The sequence below is a fragment of the Epinephelus lanceolatus genome, chromosome 2, assembly GCF_041903045.1.
Source record: "Epinephelus lanceolatus isolate andai-2023 chromosome 2, ASM4190304v1, whole genome shotgun sequence".
Lineage (NCBI taxonomy): Eukaryota > Metazoa > Chordata > Actinopteri > Perciformes > Serranidae > Epinephelus > Epinephelus lanceolatus.
In genome coordinates this window covers 12,931,642-12,950,907 of record NC_135735.1, presented here as the reverse complement: position 1 = coordinate 12,950,907, position 19,266 = coordinate 12,931,642, and the positions used below count along the sequence as shown (strand labels likewise).

Below are 19,266 nucleotides of genomic sequence, written 5' to 3'. Positions count from 1 at the left end.
GGACGGAGACTTATAGATCCCCAACACTTATTGCTATAGAAACAAATCTGCAGTTTGTACACCTTGTTATCGTCCCTTTACACCACCCCTCCAGCATCATGGACAGGCCACATGAAACAAAGCAGCCCCATGGCACAGGGAGGAGAACGGACAGACAGGAACACATGCTCATTAGTGCACAAACATGGCTCTCTTGTTCTGGGTTTGCTTAATCACCTGAGGATGACCTGCACCTCTGCTGAATGCAAAGTGACAGCTGCTGGACCCTCTGCAACCATTATTACCTCCACCCTGTCTTTACCTGACAGCGTATAGAGCCAGTGCTGAATATGCATTAACCTCAATGAAAAGGAGCTGTCCAACACCGCATGTGTATATGGATTTCTTACCTGAATCAGGTGTGCCACATTCTCCCCCTTTATCTGTGCAATCTGTGTCAAACTCAACAATGCATGCATGACACCTCTCAAAGAGAATTCTTTTATTGTTGCTGAAAGCCAGAACACCTTTAGAAATGAACCTGCTCCGTCTGACAGGATGACAAACTGTCAACACTCATGTTATTTAATCATGTGGGACAAACCTCCAGTGTAAAAACAGTGCATCTGAGAAAATATACAATATATGTTTATATATATGCTCTTTTTTTGTACATACAGCAGTGGGTGAACACAGTGCAGATGTGTGAGGACAACATACAGTATACAAAATTTAGCACAGCTATACAGAGAAATGTAAAGAATTAAGGATGCCACAGGATTGAAGATGTTCTGTGGAGTTGATCAATAGTCACTTGAAGTCAATCTCTTACGACTTCAAGTGGAAAAGCAATTGATTTACAGGCAGAGCAGAAACACTGCACGCTCCTTTTTCATAATACAATCCCACTTGAAGCTGGGAGTCCTTGAAAGTGTCTAAGATTCATTTGCCCCCTGTCCCCGTCTCTCTGTTGCCCGGTGTCTTGGAAACAGAAGCGTTTTGTTCGCCAACGAAATTAACAGGTGATAGGTATTGTTGTGACAGTTGTAGGAATTTAAAAAACTCCACATTACACTTCTCAAACATAGTTCATGTCATCATGACAACCAGGTGATAGCGTTCATCTTTATTTATTATAAAAAATGTTTAAATCTGAAGTAGTGGCGAAAGCATTACGCACGAGTCATGACAGTCACAGGTGGACAACCAGAGCAAAAAGCAGCTGCATGAGGTGTTATGTTTCACCACACTCAAGTTACCGAGGGATCATTTTGGAGCTTGGTAAACCTTTACGGTCTATGATGGGCAGCGTGTACTCCCCCTTGCTCATAATCTGGAGAGGCACGACTCCCTGGGTTTCTCCGTGCGTAAAAGAGCGCGTGGCGCAGCTCTTCTTTGAGGATGGAGGGGACACTCTCCAAAACAACGCGCTGAGCATCTTCCTGATCTCTGGCCTCATCAGGCAGTAAAGCACCGGGTTTAGGCAGCTGTTCGCGTGCGCCAAGCACACGGTGACAGGGAACACATACGTGTGCACCATGTAATATGACTTGTCCCAGTTAACTGCGTTAAATTTGACCAGGACGCCCCAGAAGGTGATGGCATGATTTGGCATCCAGCAGCAGAAGAAAGACAAAACCACGATAGCGACAGATTTGGTGACTCTAGATCTCCGTTTGGGGTTGCTGCTGTCCATGCTCCTCCGCCTCACGAAGCGCAGCAGCATCAGGTAGTTAACACAGACTATGAGCATGGGTATGATGAAGGCTATTAATATTTTCTGGATGTGATAGAGGGCGAGCCAGTCGTGCCCCTCTGGAAACTTGAGGAGGCAGAGTTTTTCACCGGCCACCACAGTCACGGTGGAGAAGATAGCTGTGGGAGCTGTGGCCACTGTCGCCGCCACCCACAGCACCGCGCACACCCACTTGACGCACCGGGACCTCCTGTACGCTTTCTTCTTCAGGGCCGAGGCGACAGACAGGTAGCGGGTCACACTCATGGCAGTGAGGAAGAACACGCTGGCGTACATGTTCATCACGGTGACCGAGAGGATGATTTTACACATGGAGTCTCCAAACGGCCAGCTGAAGTCCAGCGCGGTGTCCACAGCCCAGAAGGGCAGAGTGAGCACGAACTGGAAGTCCGTCACTGCCAAGTTGATGATGAAAAAATTGATGGTGGACTTCTTCCGACCTTGCCGTAACCTCGTGAGGAAAAAGACGAGCAGGTTTCCCACCAGACCCACCGCGCAAACTACAGAGTACACCACGGAGATGAGGATCCTCAGGATGGAGGTGCCGTCTGCGCTCACGTCGATGTCTTCGAAACTGAATTTCTCATCGCCAGGTGAACTTCTGTTCAGAGCTCCTCCGCTGTGGTTGAATAAGTCATCCATCTTTAAAGTCAGGAACCTGGACTGGCACCAGGCGTTCCGCTGCGCGCACAGGCTAGACGCAAACACAGCCCTGACGCTCCATGTGAGAGTCCTCGCTCTTTATCCCCATTCAGTGAGTCTGAGTCTGCTTTTATACAGGTGTGTCGCTCCTCTGCTGAGCCACGATTGGCTGCACAAGATGTGACAGAGACGCAGACAGACATAGAGACGAGTGTAAATTTTCCAGAATCCAACTGCAAACACCAGGACTGGTTTACTGATTAGTCTCCATGAATTAATATTTGCCTCACACAGACTGTCAGCTCATTAGACAGGTGGCGGGGAGCTATACAAATGGGAAAATGTCAACTTCATCATGAAAAGTTAACGAAAATACAGGAACCTTCCTCCGTTTTGTTGTGCACATCATCACCAAGATCTCTCCAGGGGTCAGTTTGCCCTATAGGAGCATCATAACTGTGAAGGGCAGAGCAGGGTTGGAGAGGTGCCGAAATGTTCAGAACTGGGGTCAAAGGTCATCTGCGGGGTCATTTTATTAGTAAGACACTTGCAGTGACATCCTATGGGGGGACTGGTTTCCTAGGGCCCCAATGAGAACGGGGTCCTTGAAAAGCCTGGAATGAAAAGTTTTGTATTTATTTCTAAGAAATTAGTAATGGGCACGGTGGTGCAGTGGTTAGCATTGTCGCCTCACAGCAAAAGGGTTTCTGGCTCAAACCCAAGGTGGGGGAGCCCTTCTGTGTGGAGTTTGCATGTTCTCCCTGTGTCAGCGTGACTTTTCTCCAGCTTCCTCCCACAGTCCAAAGACATGCAGGTTAATTGGTGACTCTAAATTGTCCGTAGGTGTGAATGTGAGTGTGAATGGTTGTCTGTCTCTATGTGTCAGCCCTGTGATAGTCTGGTGACCTGTCCAGGGTGTACTCTGCCTCTCACCCAATGTCAGCTGGGATAGGCTCCAGCCGCCCCTAAGAGGATAAATGAATGAAACAGTGTCATAACTAAATTAAAACTGGCTAAATAACTTGATTTAAAGACTGAACTTTCTATAGAAAATGCAGGAGCTCTTTGAGGCCCCTCTCACCCCTTAAAGGCACCACCCCTGCACTTGGATTCATCTCTAAACACAGCAACAGAGCTGAGTTAGTGCTGCTAAAGCACCAGCATACACTGTCATGTCTGTCCCCATAAAAGGGAAATCATGGTCCCAAAAAAGAAAAGACAAAAAGAAAGGAAAGGAAAAAGGACCCACAGAGACTGCTTATGCAAAGTGCCCAGAATTTGCTGCTACACCCGTGGACACTTGACACTGAGGTGAGACGGCTTGTGTTTTTCATTCCAGACTTTAAATATTGAGCTCCTCTGTGTTTATCTTCTAGGTTTGAATACATTAGGTTCATAATAAAACAATGTGGAAAATCCTCAAGCAGCCCTCTACCTGTCTACACCTACCTGCACGGAAAATCCCCAGCCATTCCTACCTGCCTCCCTCTTCCTGAGGGGGCAGAGCCCAGGGTCTATATGTAGCCACAGCTCACAGGTGGCAGATGTTTTCTCTGGAGAACAAAGGAGCATGTGGACCAGCCTCATCCTTACCTCAAATTGTTTGAACTGAGTACATGATTTCACAAACTATGAAGAATATTTAGGAATTTAGGAAAGTCTGGTTCAAGGACTTGATCAACTCAGTGGTGTGTCAGTTAGCACAGATGAGCACATGCAGGAGCTTCCATTTCACTCTTATTTTTATGGAGGTCTGATCTGGTGACAGTGATGGACAGGAAATATTGGTTTCTCCATCTGCAGCCAATTCAAGGACGCACATTCCATGCTGTCTGTCCAGGCAGGGTGCACAGCAAACACAGGTGACCACACCGTCAGGATGTACAACTACACTGAACCCACATCTGCGTGATGCCTTCATCAGCGGCTCCCAGTTGTCACCAAGCTGTGTTTACACCATCAAGTCAACGCGGAGAGATTTGGTCTCAGTTGCACCTTGTGATGTTTGCTTTGTCGCTCTAGAGGAGGATGACTAAGTTCTTCTATTACATTAGTGGGAGTATCCAGTGAGTGTGTCATGCCTTTTGATGAGGCAGTCTTCAACAAACCCTCTGATGGTCACCTGCCATGCTGAGGGCATGTTCGTGAAAACAGCATGGACGCTCTCTGTCGCTGACATTAACTTAAATTTGAATGGCAACTTGGAGCTACTGATTAAGGCGTCACCCAGATGTAGTTGTACATCCCAGCAGGGTGATCATCTCTGTCGGCTATGCACCCAGACTTTCCTAAATTCCTGAATATTCTTCAATAAATATTACCATCAAGAGTTATGAAGGGAGAGCTATAGTTTAGATAGTTTTTTCTGTGATTGTTACATTAGATTGGGGATGCTTGTCACATTCTCCTCAGAGTTGGTTGCCACATGTATTGCTCTTTGTTTTGGCCTCATATAAAGATGAAAAATGCACTTTTAGGAATGATTTTTCCTACTTATGTTCTCTCTGTGCATGAGCTTGGTTGGCTTGTTGCATTTCAATTAAAAAATACCAATGAAATTTGACTTTAAATTCATTTTTAAGATTGCTTACTGCTGTTTATTTTTTCCCCATTAAAATACCACAGTGACAACCAACCCCATGATGAGGATAGATGTCACTTTGGCTAATTGTCAGTCCATATCTCTTGAACAGAATAAGTTTAAGGAGAGAAACACCACTCCATACCTGCCTGACATTTTAGGCTTCACATCAAAAGGGAATCCATTAAGGACATAGTGTTTACAGGGTTCAAATGAAAGTTAAAAAGTATAAAGTGCTTTTCAGAAATATACAACTGTGACATTACACCAGACCCACGCACTGCCATCCTGGGTGGAACCCCACATCTATTAGCTCTATCCCACTTGCAGCAAAAGACAATACTATATGGCATGGTTGAGGCAAAAATGAATATTTTAAGTCTTTGGGAAACTGGGGATGTGTCTTCTTGTAAGACCAACTTGTTCCACATGGAGAGAGTTGGATGCAGTGTTTCCCTCAGCTCTGTAATCTTTGACAAAACATGGCAACCATCCATGTCCTATCTATCAAGAGTGACCTAAAGTGTTTGCATGTACACATACTTGCTCATAATGGGTTGGACAAACAACATTTGTGTACTGACACTATATGCATATGTACAGACATCTATTCTGTAGTCGGTGCCTATAAGAGCTTTGTTTTAAATCTAAAAATCTACAAATAAAATATGAAAAAGGACAGTGTAAAGTGTGACGACCAGCCCCGCTCTCCCCTAATAATATCAGAGCTGATGTGCAGGAGCATCATCAGTGCTCCATCATGCCTTCATCTGCCCGCTAGAGGGGGCGCTAAGCTCAAACAGATGGAGACTGATAAAGCAAATCAATGATGTAGAGTTCAGAGAGCATGTTTTTCAATACAGCCACTTTTTTCCACTCAAGTTAAAGACATCGCACATGTAGGTCCGGGAGTTTCCAAAGTTCTTTCCCAATAAAGTTTTCAACCACAGGTTCCTTCACCACTGTACAGAGGGTTTTTAATAATGCACACTGAGGCTCCTGATATCTCATCATCTCTCTGACTCTGAGTGAACGCACCAATATCGAAACCGGTCCTCATGTGACCCTCTGAAAACCCAAATGACCTCAGTTTTGGGAGCAGCCGCCAACTGGATTGAAGCGCCATATCCGATTTCTTGGAGTAGCATTCCCCTTTAAGCCTCCAGCCCTGCTGAAAGATAGCCCATTGTCTTAAGTCCACCCATCTGTGGGGGTGGCTCTGCTCTGCGAAAGTTTGCAGAGAAAACTTTCAAGCTGTCACTGGCTGTCGGTCGGAGACTGATGGAGGATAGAAGGGACAGCTACTCGCAAGCAGACGTCAACGCCGACACCTAAACAAGTCCACAAAGAGTGAGAATGCAGCAGGAACAGCCCGTGGGTGCAGGCGATGTCCAGGCCTGAATTGGAAAAGTTTGCAGGGACTGTCACTTTTTAAAGTGCACGGTCGCAACAAAGCGAAAAGTGCATCCAGCCCACATGGAAATCATTTGAATTGACAGTCAACGCGGTGTCACAGAGGCGTTAAATGTTTCTCAAGTACAGGCTGCTACCGTCCTGACAACATGACCCGTTTGGACTGCGGGCTTCACGCTTCTGGACAAGGAGTCTCTCTCATTCACCTCCTCGTCGCTCTTCTGGCGCTCCTGGAAAACTGCAAAGCATTGGGATTATCACATGAGTCAGGTTAGTGAGCCACATAACACACACCTCAAAGTTTGCATTCGTGGTATCTCCACGTCTCCTGGTACTGTGCCCGCTTTTGTTGTGCGCATTTGTTCCAGAGCTAATTGAGCCCAGAATCAAGCCAGCGGCAGCAGCAGCAGCAGAGCTCAGTGTGGAGGGGAGGCCAGCTGTGACTTGTGTTTACAAAGTTCTGGGCTGACCATGGCAGCTTAGTCTGGTTGCTGCAGAGACCTTCTTTCCACTGAATCATCCAAGGTTTAAGCCACATGTAGGAAAGCATCTGCCCTGCCCTTGAGCCAAAACACAGACTCCCAGTGCGGCTGACTCTGACCTCTGACCTCACCAGCCGAAGGTCAGGAAACAGAATTTCTCTGTGGGTATCTACAGGATGCATCATCACTCTCACAATGGAGCTGGTTTCCATTCTGCACTGCAGAGTGTACTAGCTGTCAGGCCCAGTGGATATCATCACATCAGAGATTTAATCCTGCCTTGTCTTGAAGGAAACACTCCTCCACCTCCACCTCCACTCCCTGCACTCCTCTCACGCATCCCTTTAGCTCGCTGTATGGATGTCAAAAGTCACGGCTCTCCTGAGGGTACAGGTACAAGCAGAGCAGCGAGCCTGGGTGCACTCTGCCTCAACCTGCATAAATCAACTGTGGCCCTTGGGAGAAAAACTAAGCACTGTTGGATGTGCCACTGACACATGGCACCTCCCCAACATTAGAGGCTGCAGGTGATAAATGTTGGCACAGGAATCCCAAAGTTGTTTTAAATGTAGAAGCACTGGGGCACAGGCGTCTGCAGTGAAGGGCACAGCTGCTTGATGAAAAGCTGTAATGAATTAAAATTAAACCTTGTGTGTATTTAATTAATTGAGATGCTTCATTGAATTCTTAGAGATGAGGGAAAACCCTTAATGGGTTATGAAATGCCTTCCAATAAAAGATCTGCACGCATGCAACCAGACAGCATGCCTCCACCAAGGCTGCAAAGCTCTATTGTTTAGTAAATATTTTCTCCATCTGAATCCAGATCCTCATCAAAATATACAAAATCAAAAACAGCCATGCTTAATGACTGACGTCAGCCAGGATTTCTGCAATAAAATAAAAAAAAAATCAGAAATATTACGCCTAGCTGTAGGTTGAATTGTGCAAAATTTAAAGGGACAGTTCACCCCAAAATCAAAATTAAAAAAAGAATCACCGCTAAAATAGTACAAGTGCGGACAAGAGGTGCAAAGATAAAAAAGATTGTTCAAAGTGAGTTTAAAAATAAGGGTGCAGTCACTACAGGGTGGAGTAGGCAGCTCATAATAAGAACCACAGTTTACAATGTCGTGAGTTAAGTCATCACTAGATGAGTCGTGTGCAATTAAACTGCACAGTTAGAGTTGTTTGGAAATACAGACGTTAATAGATACTGTACATATAAAATGATTTAGTCAGGAATAAGAAAGCTTCCTTCATCACTCCAAAATAGTGTTTCTTAAAGGCACAGTTCACCCCAAAATCAAACATGTTTTTCCTCTCACCTTTCGTGCTGTTTATTAATTATTAATATAGGTTCACTGACAAAGACCAAGAAGATAACGATTCCAAATGGTTTATTGCGTAAGATGGATTATGGGTTCAGAAGAAACCCTGAAGGGATGAGGATGGAGGGATTAGAGAATGAGAGGATATAGATGAAGGGATGACAGGATGTACAATGAAGGGATGAGGGGATGGAGGGTGAGGAATGGAGGAATGAGGGTCAGATTAAGGGTTGAGGGATGAAAGGATGAAGACAGAGGGGTGAGGAGGTGAAGGGTGAGGGATGAATGGATGAGGAATGAAGGAATGAAAGATGAACGAATGAGGGTCAAAGGGTTGAGAGATGACGAGATGAAGGTTGACGGTCAAATGGATGAGGAATGAAGGGATAGAGGGGTTGAAGGGATGAGGGTCGAAGGGTCGAATGGATGAGGGTAGGAGGGTTGAGGGATGAAGGAATGAGGAGATGAGGGTCGAGGGAAGAATGGATGGAGGTCGAGGGTCGATTGGATGAGGGATGAAGAGATGAATTATGATGGGATAAGGGTGGAAGGGTTGAGGGGTGAATGGATGAAAGGTTAGGGATGACAGGATGAGGATCAAGGGATGAAGAGTGAGGAATAAAGGGATGAGGATTGAGGGATGAAGGCTGGGTTTCTGGGTAGCAGGCGAGTGCAATGATGGATGTTTTCGAAGGCAGGAACACAGGAGGGATCCCAGGAGTGAGACTGAGTGGGGGAGTTGTCTCTTAGTGAACTTGTTCTAGGATAGAAGGAGTAGAGAAAAAGATGTAAGAGGCGAGAAGGGATTGGGCAGATGGGATGTGAGAAAGAGAGAGAGAGAATGCATCAGGTGTGCTTAAATACTTTGGGGTGGAAATGGGATGTGGTTGAGGTGTGGTCTTTGTTCTCGACATGAAATTGCAAGATCTTTGGATTATTTTGACTAAACAGGTCATGATTTCTCGAAAACAGACATTGCTGTTGAGTTTTGTTTTATTTTAAATTTCTTATTTATTTATACATTTTTTGGTGCTTTGAGCACCACCAGCCAAGTGTAATCTAGTTCCATTATATTGGAGAGCAGGCAGACATTTCAATGTCTGATATCTCCAACACTCGGCAACTCACACCAAAACAATCTAGACTGATAAGTAGCACTACAGGTAAGAGGAAAAATATGTATTTTTGATTTTGGGATGAACCGTATTCATGGGAGCTTGCCTATCCAGTCTACATGTGCTATGTGGACTTGGAGAGGGCTTAGGACTGCATCCCTAAGGTACTTCAGTACTACGGGACTGCAGGGGTACCGGGCTCACTGCTACAAGCCATTCAGTCCCTGTGTGACCAAAGTGAGAGCTGCATCCACATACTCAGCGTAAAGTCAAACACGCTCTCGGTGGGTGTTTGCATCCGCCAGGGTTGTCCCTTGTCACTGATCCTGTTTGTGATTTTTATGGACAGGATCTCGAGGTGCAGTCGAGGGTAGGAATGGATCCTGTTTGGGGACCTCAGAATTGCTTCTCTGCTTTTCACAGATGATCTGGTTCTGTTGGCTTCATCAATCCGTGACCTCCAGCATGCACTGGGGCGGTTTGCAGCGTAAGGTGGTCAGGCTGAGAGTCAGCACCTCCAAATCTTTTTTTCCTTATCCGCTGCGAGGGTCAGAGGGATGTCGTATGCTGTAAAGCCCTGTGAGGCAAATTGTGATTTGTGATATTGGGCTTTATAAATAAAATTGATTGATTGATTGATTGAAATCTGAGGCCATGGTTCTGTCGGAAACCGGTGGATTGCCCCCTCCTGGTTGGGAGGGAGTTACTGCCTCAAGCAAGGGAGTTCAAGTATCTCTGGGTCTTGTTCAGGAGTGAGGGTAGAATGGAGTGTGAGATAGATCGGCAGTTTGGTGCGGCTTCTGCAGTGATGCGGGTGCTGTGCTGGACCGTCATGGCGAAGAGGGAGCTGAGCCAGAAGGCGAAGCTTTCAATTTACTGGTCCATCTACGTACCAACCCTCACCTTTGGCCATGAGCTCTGGGTAGTGACCAAAAGAATGAGGTCACGGATACAAGCTGCTGAAATGAGTTTCCTCCGTGGGGTAGCTGGGCTCAGCCTTAGAGATAGGGTGAGGAACTCGGACATCCAGAGGGAGCTCAGAGTAGAGCGGCTGCTCCTTCGCGTAGAAAGGGGTTAGTTGAGGTGGTTCAGGCATCTGATCAGGATCCCTCCAGGGTGCCTCTAGCTGGAGATGGTTCAGGCACGTCCCACTGGGGAACTGATTACATATCTCATCTGACCTGGGAGCACCTTGGGGTCCCCCAGGAGGAGCTGGAAAGTGTTGCTGGGGAGAGGGTCATCTGGCCTGCTGCCCCTGTGACCTGGCCCCGGATAAGCGCATGAAAATGGATGGTGTGAAAATGGAGTGTGAATTGTCTCTTAAAAGTGATACAAAATCATGACGGCCGATTTATTGCCATCCATTTAGTTTTTGCTGTATCTTCTGCTGTGGATGAAATTCCATCTGAAGTTTTGCGCCGTTGCTGAAATACCTAGACTTTTAAGGAACAAAGTGAAAATCCTTTAAGTGACCTTACAGAAGGTCAAAACTTTAAAGCATGTGTTTTTCTTGCTCTTCATTCAGAAAGACATTCCGAGCAGCTGGTTGCCAAACACATCCACCTCAGATCTCACTGCACACTGATGTATTCATTCAAATATTTGTGCAGATAATCCTGAGCGAGGCTGAATGGAGAGGGAGACCTTGTTTCACCTCGGAGCTGTGTGAAGTCATTGTTTACATTCTGCTGGTTTCTCCTGAATGACATTAAGATAATGATGGTATTATGAGAGTTCAGGCGCAGGTCTTTGTACCTTGATAAATTATCTTCATGCAAAGGCAGTGTGTTTGGAAATTATGATGCTCCAACGGTGTTATTTTGACTGTGAGCCGCAGAGAATAGATGAGACATTATTATGAAACAGCAGTTGTTGTTGTTGTGTCATCAGTTATGATGTTATTATTGTTTGTGCAGATTGGCCACATTTATTGATGTTTTCTTCTTTATATGCTAATTAGGGATTGATGAAATACAATCACAATATTACAGGGTAGTTATGAAAGGACTATTTTATAAAGTTATGAAACATAAGTATTGACTAATTGCAGCAATCAACAGTGTCTTTCAAGTAAGTAGTTTGCCTCTTCTCTCATCAATTCTCTCTTTGTACTTGGTGAAATAGGTTTGTTGTGTCACCCAACCCGCTGTTGCTACTGTCGTATTCTTCCATACCTTACGTTATGTAATGGTTTGTTGTAGATCAAATGTTTTATGTCCAAATAGTTTCCATTTCCACAATTTTTTAAGTTGCTCACTTTATGTGGAACAAACTCCTGCATTATGGAGCCGCCTCTAATGTTATCGTAAGTGCTAATATCATAGACAACTGGACTTGCTTGCGTTTCTTGAAGACGTTTTGCCTCTCATCCAAGAAGCTTCTTGAGCATGGATTGGCTTGTTTTGGATGAGAGGCGAAACATCTTCAAGAAACACAAGCAAGTCCAGTTGCCTACGATATTAGCACTTACAATTATCATGACCTGGATGACTGAGAATCTTCACGGACAAGCGACTAATGTTACTGGTGTTTGTTTTCAGACATAATATGACTCCCCCCTGCCAAAAGTCTCTGAAAATTCCAGTGGAAAATGAACTATCGAATGTTATTTTAATAAATTATGCATTTTAAATACATCTTCATGTGAAGAAAAATATTTGTGATTGAAAGACTCAAATCTTGTTGTTTCTGCTGTAAAATCTATAAACTTATGTCAGCATATCTATAAAGAATCAAAAGGCAACAGGACAAGATTTTGATAGTGGAAGCTTTTTGGTTGCTGTTGGTAGGCCGAGTAGTAGGGATGCACCGAAATGAAAATTTGTGGCCAAAGCTGAAGCCCAATGAAATTAAACGCTTGGCCGAATACTGTTTAGTTTTTCATTAGTTTTTGCAGATGAACCCCCTCCAGATTAGTGTTGTCAGGGTACCAAAATTGGGACCCATGGTATGATACCAGTGAAAGTATCATGGTTCTGAGTAGTATCACGATACTACAGCGAAAATGAGGCAGATGTGCCTTTTGTCATTTATAAAAAGATAAATCACTTTTCTATAATACATCAATGATATTTCAATGGAATAAATTACTTATTGACTTATTCATACTTCAAAAACAGCATCAATAAGTGATTAACATAGGGGGGATCAAAATAAAATAAAAATCAACCAGCCACCCTCCTCCCCTGACAAGTCCCTTCATAAGTAAAGAACAGTCCCTAAAGTGCGGTGAGGTTTGTGGACCGTTACCTGCCGCAAAGAGTAATGTGAACGGCTCGTTTCTCCTCTGACACGTCACACACCTGTGTGCTGCCACGGCTCAGCTGTCCAGGTACTTTTGGGCAGTCATGACGCCAAGAAGAGAACATTATTGGAGCCGTACTTCTCCGTCGCCGGTAAGCCTCATCTTGCGCATGTGTGTACTGAAAGTGCATACTAAACATAAACATTGATTTTTGAGTGTAATAAACTAAATTAAAAAGATCTGTGCCCTTGAGCAAAACTTAAACTCGACCGAACGATAAATTGTGGGACATGTGCACTTCAGTCATCAGTATTATTGATCCCATCAGCCAACCACAATGAACCTGCCTGTAATTGCTCTTCCTAAGGCACTTTTTCTCTCCACTTACTCACAAAAGGAAGATCATTCTCACACTCCCTTTAATGCCGCTGATTCAGCAACTTCAAATCACAGAAAATTAAGGTGTATTATTTTTATTAAAGGAATGAGTTTCACCAACATGATCAAACCTGCTGCATATGAAAGTAGAAAGTAAAAGGAGGATAGCAGAAGGATAGCTGACAAGAATTCAGTGTTCCCCTGTTAGGCACTGTATACACTGCAGCTGTATTCAGACATTAAAATGACAGATGAGACACCCATATGGATTTGTTTATAACTTTACAGCTGCTTTAATTATTTAATAACCCTCCTCTTTCCCATGATTTATTAACCCATCTTCTCTTACATCTTCCCACCATGACTTCGACAGAGAGAGTTCTGCGGGATCTGCCTCAGTATGAAGTGGTTCACCCCACGAGAGTGGATGCCAGAGGTCACTTCCTGTCCAACTTCCTGTCTCACCATGCTCGGCGTGTACAGCGCCGGGAAGCCTCAGAGGGACCAGCAGACTTGGATCGAGTCTTCTACCAGTTGTGGCACGGAGGCCACAGTTTGCACTTTAACCTCACCCTCAACCCATACCTGCTGGCTCCAGGCTTTGTGACTGAGAGGAGATACGGTGGCCTGGATGGGGCCCAGATCCATCCTCCTGGATCCTCCAGGTGCTATTTCTTAGGTGAAGTGTGGGATGAGGCCCTTGGTAGAGGACGTGCAGCCATTAGTACCTGTGATGGACTGGTGAGTAATTTTAAAATCTCCATAGGAAATTGCAAATGCATTTCAGGGTAAACACAGAGGTGTTAGCTGCAGCAGTGTTCAGACTTAAGTGTGTGTCATAATATCAGAATTGTTTAAATGGATGTTCATCTGAGAACTTCAGGGTCATTTAGACAGCTACACACCCTAAATGGATTTTCCACAAAACATAGGTGTGTCTGAAGTTATTCACTATCCAGACTTGGAACCTAAGTGTTTTACTCCAGCCAGATGTACACAGTCTGAATATTTGTTGAAAGCACAGATTTTTCCCCTTAAAAGTGAAATATGTAAATCCTGGCCTCATGCTCGAAAGAAATTTCACCGGTCCACCAGTGGGTCCATCAGTTATTTAAATAAGCCAACTTCAAACTAACAGCAGGGCAAGAGTATGCAAACTTTGACTGAGCTGCTGAAACTCTGAGAGCTGGTCAAAATCTTTACATGTGGCGTCGGCCTCAGGGCTCGACATTAACACTCACGCTGGGCAAATAAACTGTGTGTTTGGGCCTGTGGTTTGGCCGAGTGAAATGCCTCATGCATAAATGTGATGTCTAATACAAGGTTATTTGAAAATAATCTGCACACCTAATAGTGCACAGTGTGTTTCACCCTTTATACTCTGAATGTATAAAGAGAACTGGATACAGCTTTACAGGCAGGGCCCTGCTCATCCTCATGGAAGTTCCTCAGTAGTGCAAGAAGCCAAAAAGGTTTCACTTCCCAGATGTAAAACTACCTGGAACTTTTTTGTCATTGGTCCCATAGAGCAAGCACGCTAGTTATGATTGTGCTAAGTGGCTAATGGGCATGTAGCTACTTCCATGTTTCAGATGATACGTCATGTTTGTAGTCGACCAATGAAGATGAGTTTACATATCACCTTGGGTTCGTCCTTCACCTTCTCAAAATGATCCCACACTTTGGATTTCCTGCCCGACATGTTATTAACTAGCCTGTGTAATAACCGCAGGTACCAGCCCTGGGAATTAGGGCCCATACACATGCTGCGTCTTTAAGCGCCTGGAAAACACGAGGTTGGGCGTTACACTTGTGGCTTTTTTGTGCCAGCTTTCAAGAGCGTGGCGGCAGGTTGCGTCTGAGGTTGCTAAGCAACCTTAACAAGCATTGTATAGCCTCACCTTAAATCCTGAGTGCAGAGGTGATCTTCTTCCAGGCGCTGTTTATAAGTGTGTAGGCCTACCATCTGTGGGACAGATGTAAAGCTCTGGGTAGCCCTGCACTAACATGATCAACTTTTCCGTATTTATCTGACTGAATATTTACAGAAGAAGGGAAAGATATCTGTCGGCTGTGATTGGTTTGTAACCTGACTCCTGTCTGACTGCTGAGCGTGGCCATTTCCTGTGTCTGTCCTTTGAGATTAAATTCCCACATGGTCCAGTCATATAGGTTTTGATTTATTTTGACAAGGTGCAGCTCCTAATAGAGTCTCACATTTGTTTGTTTGTCCTAGTGAAAATGCACGTGTTTGGGAAGTACTGAGCTCATGACTAGATAAATGAGACATGGATTATTCTGCCTAAGTTGTTTTAAATTTTGTAAACAGATGTTTTGATATAGTTTTGCTGTTGTTAAGCATGGTCCCCAATCAATCAGTTCGTCAGTATGTTCGCTGCTTTCTGTGGAGGCATGCAAGAAAAATAGTTTTCTTCAGAAATTTAAATTAACATGACATGACAAACCTTACAAACATTACAAACAGACATTTTGTGGTGAATTATTCATGTAAACATCATATTTGTAAGCAGTGGAACATATATTCTACACACGCACACATCCCTTTAAACTTTTCAGTAATTGTTGTTGCACTTCCATTTTGCTGTAAAAGTATTCACCATGTAACTGTTGAGGCTGAAGAACAAAGTGACACTCCCTTCAGTGCATTTCAAAGATCACAGCAGGAATCCGACTATAAGCCACAATCTGCTCGCTCATATTCACAGACTGTTTCTTCAGAATGCAGCGAGCCATTCGTGTTGTGCTCTGCCTCTGTGATCGCACGCAGATGTGTGCTCATAAAGGAAAAAATTTTTAGACTGCTGAAGGAGATGCTCGGGTTCATCGGTGCATTCACAGATTTTAAATTGACAACAGAGCATTTTCAATCCCTGACACAGAGTTATGGCAGTGCTGCGGTGATATTGCTCCACATCATCTCTGGTCCATGACTTTCAAAGATATTTACATGTAGCACAAACACCTCCTGTATTTATTATGTCATTGTTAATGTGACAAATATGAAATATGATTATTATCATATCGCCATTAATCAGAACAGATCTTAAATAAATCAGAAAAAAAGACATTTAATACTGTTTTTATGTAATTAAATAATCATTTCTTCTTTAACAACATGTTTCAAACATAATATCACAGCTAGGTTGGTCACTTATTGGTAGTTGTGTTTCTTTGGGGTAAAAGGCATGTGCTTGTTTTTAAGAGATGGGCTGGAAACATGGGAAACCTCATCCCTCGACAGTTCGCCACAACAGAAGCCTGGCGGGGCATCACTGTGCCAGAGATACATACTTTGTAAACCACAATGGGGCGAGTTGATGTGTCACAGTAGTAAAAGCACAACTGTAAATAATAAAATTAACAATGTCTGAATGTCATTAAGATGCTTCAGTTTTCAGGGTCCTCGTATTGTGTTTGCTTGGCTCACTGTGGGACACACACACAAACTTGCCTGTGTGTGGTTGTGTGTCTTCCTCAAGCTCAGATCCTCTACCACAGGCCTGGGAGTTCTGCACAGTATCTTAGCTGTTCCTGTTCCGCACATCTTTTCTTGCTCCTCTTTCAGCCCTTGGTGTTTTTCGAGCTTCCTTCCTGTTCCTTCTGACTGATGTTGCTGGTGCTCGGGCTTGCTACATCCATCATTACTCCCTTCTTCTGTTGTTTATCCATCAACACAGTGTCTGCTTGGTTCATCATCAGCTTGTCAGTCTGGATCCAGAAGTCCCTGGATCTTAGCTTGGTCATTCTCAACCACCTTTGGAGGTGTCTTTCATTGTGACCTTGGGACTTCCAGTCCATACTCAGTGCACATGTTCCTGTACACTACGCCAGCCACCTGGTTATGGCGTTCCGTGTACGCTCGTCATGCCTGCATCCGAGCCATCAACATGTACGCCCTGCCAGTCATCAGATATCTCACTGACATAATAAACTGGCCAAAGGAGGAGAAGAGGCCACTGATATCAAGACGAGAAAGCTTCTCACAATGAATGTAGGGTTTCATCCCAAGACCAGCACCCTGAGACTGTACACTAAGTGGAACGAGGGGGCCGAGGACTGGTGAGCAATTGGAGTGTTTCAATTAGTTCTTTGTCATAGTCCCAGTCATGCAGTTGGATATGCATGATGTTAGATGCATTTCCACTCACATACCCTACATCAGCTGAGAAACAGCGACGCACAGTCCTCGTTCTTTCTCTCCATTGCTGTTGTAGCTGACCAGGAAGCCGCAGACTGGTCTACCAGCTCCGGGGTTTATTTGCGCGCACTGTAGTGTGACTGACTGGCACGCTAATCTGCTTGTTGTGCGAGACAACTTCAATGTCATTAGTAACATCTGTGCTTTTCCTCCTATGTAATGTCAAAATGTTTACTGTGAGAAAGCCTAACTGGCTGGGGGGGCTTTGTTGCATGCCATCCCCTCTTCCTGTCTGCTCTTTGACGACACACTAGAGATCAGCATAAGTCTGAATGCATAAATCTTTTGAAATTAAGGAAACACCTTAAGTTGCCTCTCTGAACATGGCACGAGGCGAGCAGTGCAGTGCATCGAGCACTCGGTATATTAAACAGGCGCCCCTGTCACATACAGTAAACTCATCCAGAGAGCTGCACCATCAACAAGAGTACTCCACCAATTTAGAATTGCACCCCTATAACATTGTCAAATTCACGATGGACAGTTCAGCAAATAAGTTGAAAATTGATGCAACAGAACTGGGGATATCATCTTTTTTTGCTCAAGTGCTTATCTGAAGCTGGGTAGCAGGGGCAGTAGGCTGAGCAAAGCATTCCAAATGCCCCTCTCGTCAGCAACGCTTTCCTGCTCCTCCTGGGGGATGCCGAGGTGCTCCCAGGTCAGACAAGATATACAATCCCTCCAGCATGTTCTGGGTCTGCTCCAGGGCCTTTAGTTTTCCCCAGAACACCTCTATTGTGAGGCCTGATCAGATGCCTGAACCACCTCAACTGACCCCTTTCGACGCGAAGGAGCAGCAGCTCTACCCTTGAGCTCCCTCTGAGCTCCTTACCAGGTGCATTATGTGCTGGGTGGCAGGCAGGGTCATGGACCTGCGCGTGCTGACCCATTAGTGTTGCAGACTTGGCCACACATTCTTCTTCCTTGTGAAGACTGTCCGCCTCCAAGACCCACAGTTCAGTGGTTGTGTTAAGGTTGTAGCGGCCAATGTAGCCTAGAGTTTCTAGCATCCTACAGAGATGAGGAGTGGACTACAGAGGTCTCAGATCTTTCTAACTTCACACCCACAGTTTTTTGTCTTTTCAGACTTTTCAACCAACGCTGCAATTTATCAGATTTCACAAAAGAGTTTAGAAATCTTTTTTTCACATACGCAGCACTACTCCCCAGAGACCTGTAAACAGACTTTGATGTACCAGATCAGTGAGGTTCTCTTTTCAGGTGCCTTCCTGAGAACCTTCACAGTCTTTGTTTCACCTCAGAGGATGCAGTCACATCTAGAATCTGTAGCGTTTACCACATGGATAAAATCAATGCAGTATTCTGTTTAATCTGATTATATAGATTTATTTATCAAATAAAAAAACGTTTCCTCTCGGTTCAGATCTAAAGAACGTAGAGACTATCCAAGCAGAATCACTTCCATGTTTGTGTCACAGTCATGTTAAAACACCCATGAAATGAGTGGTAAATTTCTGCATAGGCTTGCTTGGAATACTCAAATTGAAACAGATGCAGGGATGCACCCAGTCAGCAGCAAAGTTTCAGTACATGCATGTGACAAGAAATCACTACGTCCACCACCACCACCTTTGACATCATCCAGTTATTCATGTTATATAAGCACTATGCTTATCCTTTTCTCTCCATGTCATAAGAGCTTTCTCTGCCCACCACCAGGACAGAGGTAATTGTTTTGTCACTCTTATTCCACCCATTTTTTGGTGATCTGTTGCCCACTTGGCTGTCATATTTTCATCTCAGCTGTCAGGACTAGACACGTTCTCCTGCTGTTATATGCCGTCTGCTTCAAGGTTCTTCATATTCGGAGATGTTCCTCTGCTAACCACTGATGTAATGGGCTTTTGTTCCCTCTGTTAGATTACAAGTGTCTGGCCTTGGTCTGGGAACCTCATACAATGCATTTATGTTAGCAGAAGCATTACTGAGGAGCTGGAATCATCATATCCTGCAACAGTCTATACCCAGCTGATGCAAAGTTAATGAGTCTTACAGATCACATGGCTCGCCAACTTATGTTCAGCTGAATAGTAATGGAACATCTTGACGTTGTCTGCGTGCTGTCTGCATGTGTTAAACTACAGCTGCACGTTTCACTGGAGTAG

General features: G+C 44.5%; 2 protein-coding genes across 2 annotated transcripts in view; one reads left to right on the top strand and one right to left on the bottom strand.

The window, feature by feature from the left end:
* Window positions 1-606: 606 nt before the first annotated feature.
* Window positions 607-4,400, bottom strand: rxfp3.3a2 (relaxin family peptide receptor 3.3a2). Its single transcript, XM_033630117.2, has one exon. The coding sequence runs from the start codon at window positions 2,375-2,377 to the stop codon at window positions 1,235-1,237; it is 1,143 nt and encodes a 380-aa protein (XP_033486008.1). The 5' UTR covers window positions 2,378-4,400; the 3' UTR covers window positions 607-1,234.
* Window positions 4,401-5,944: 1,544 nt separating this feature from the next.
* Window positions 5,945-19,266, top strand: part of adamts7 (a disintegrin-like and metallopeptidase (reprolysin type) with thrombospondin type 1 motif, 7) — a 104,582-nt gene continuing 91,260 nt past the window's right edge. Inside the window, exons 1-2 of the mRNA XM_033630868.2 lie at window positions 5,945-6,641; window positions 13,295-13,662. Coding sequence (XP_033486759.2) covers window positions 6,521-6,641; window positions 13,295-13,662 — 489 coding nt within the window. The 5' untranslated portion in view covers window positions 5,945-6,520. The remainder of the gene's footprint in view (window positions 6,642-13,294; window positions 13,663-19,266) is intronic.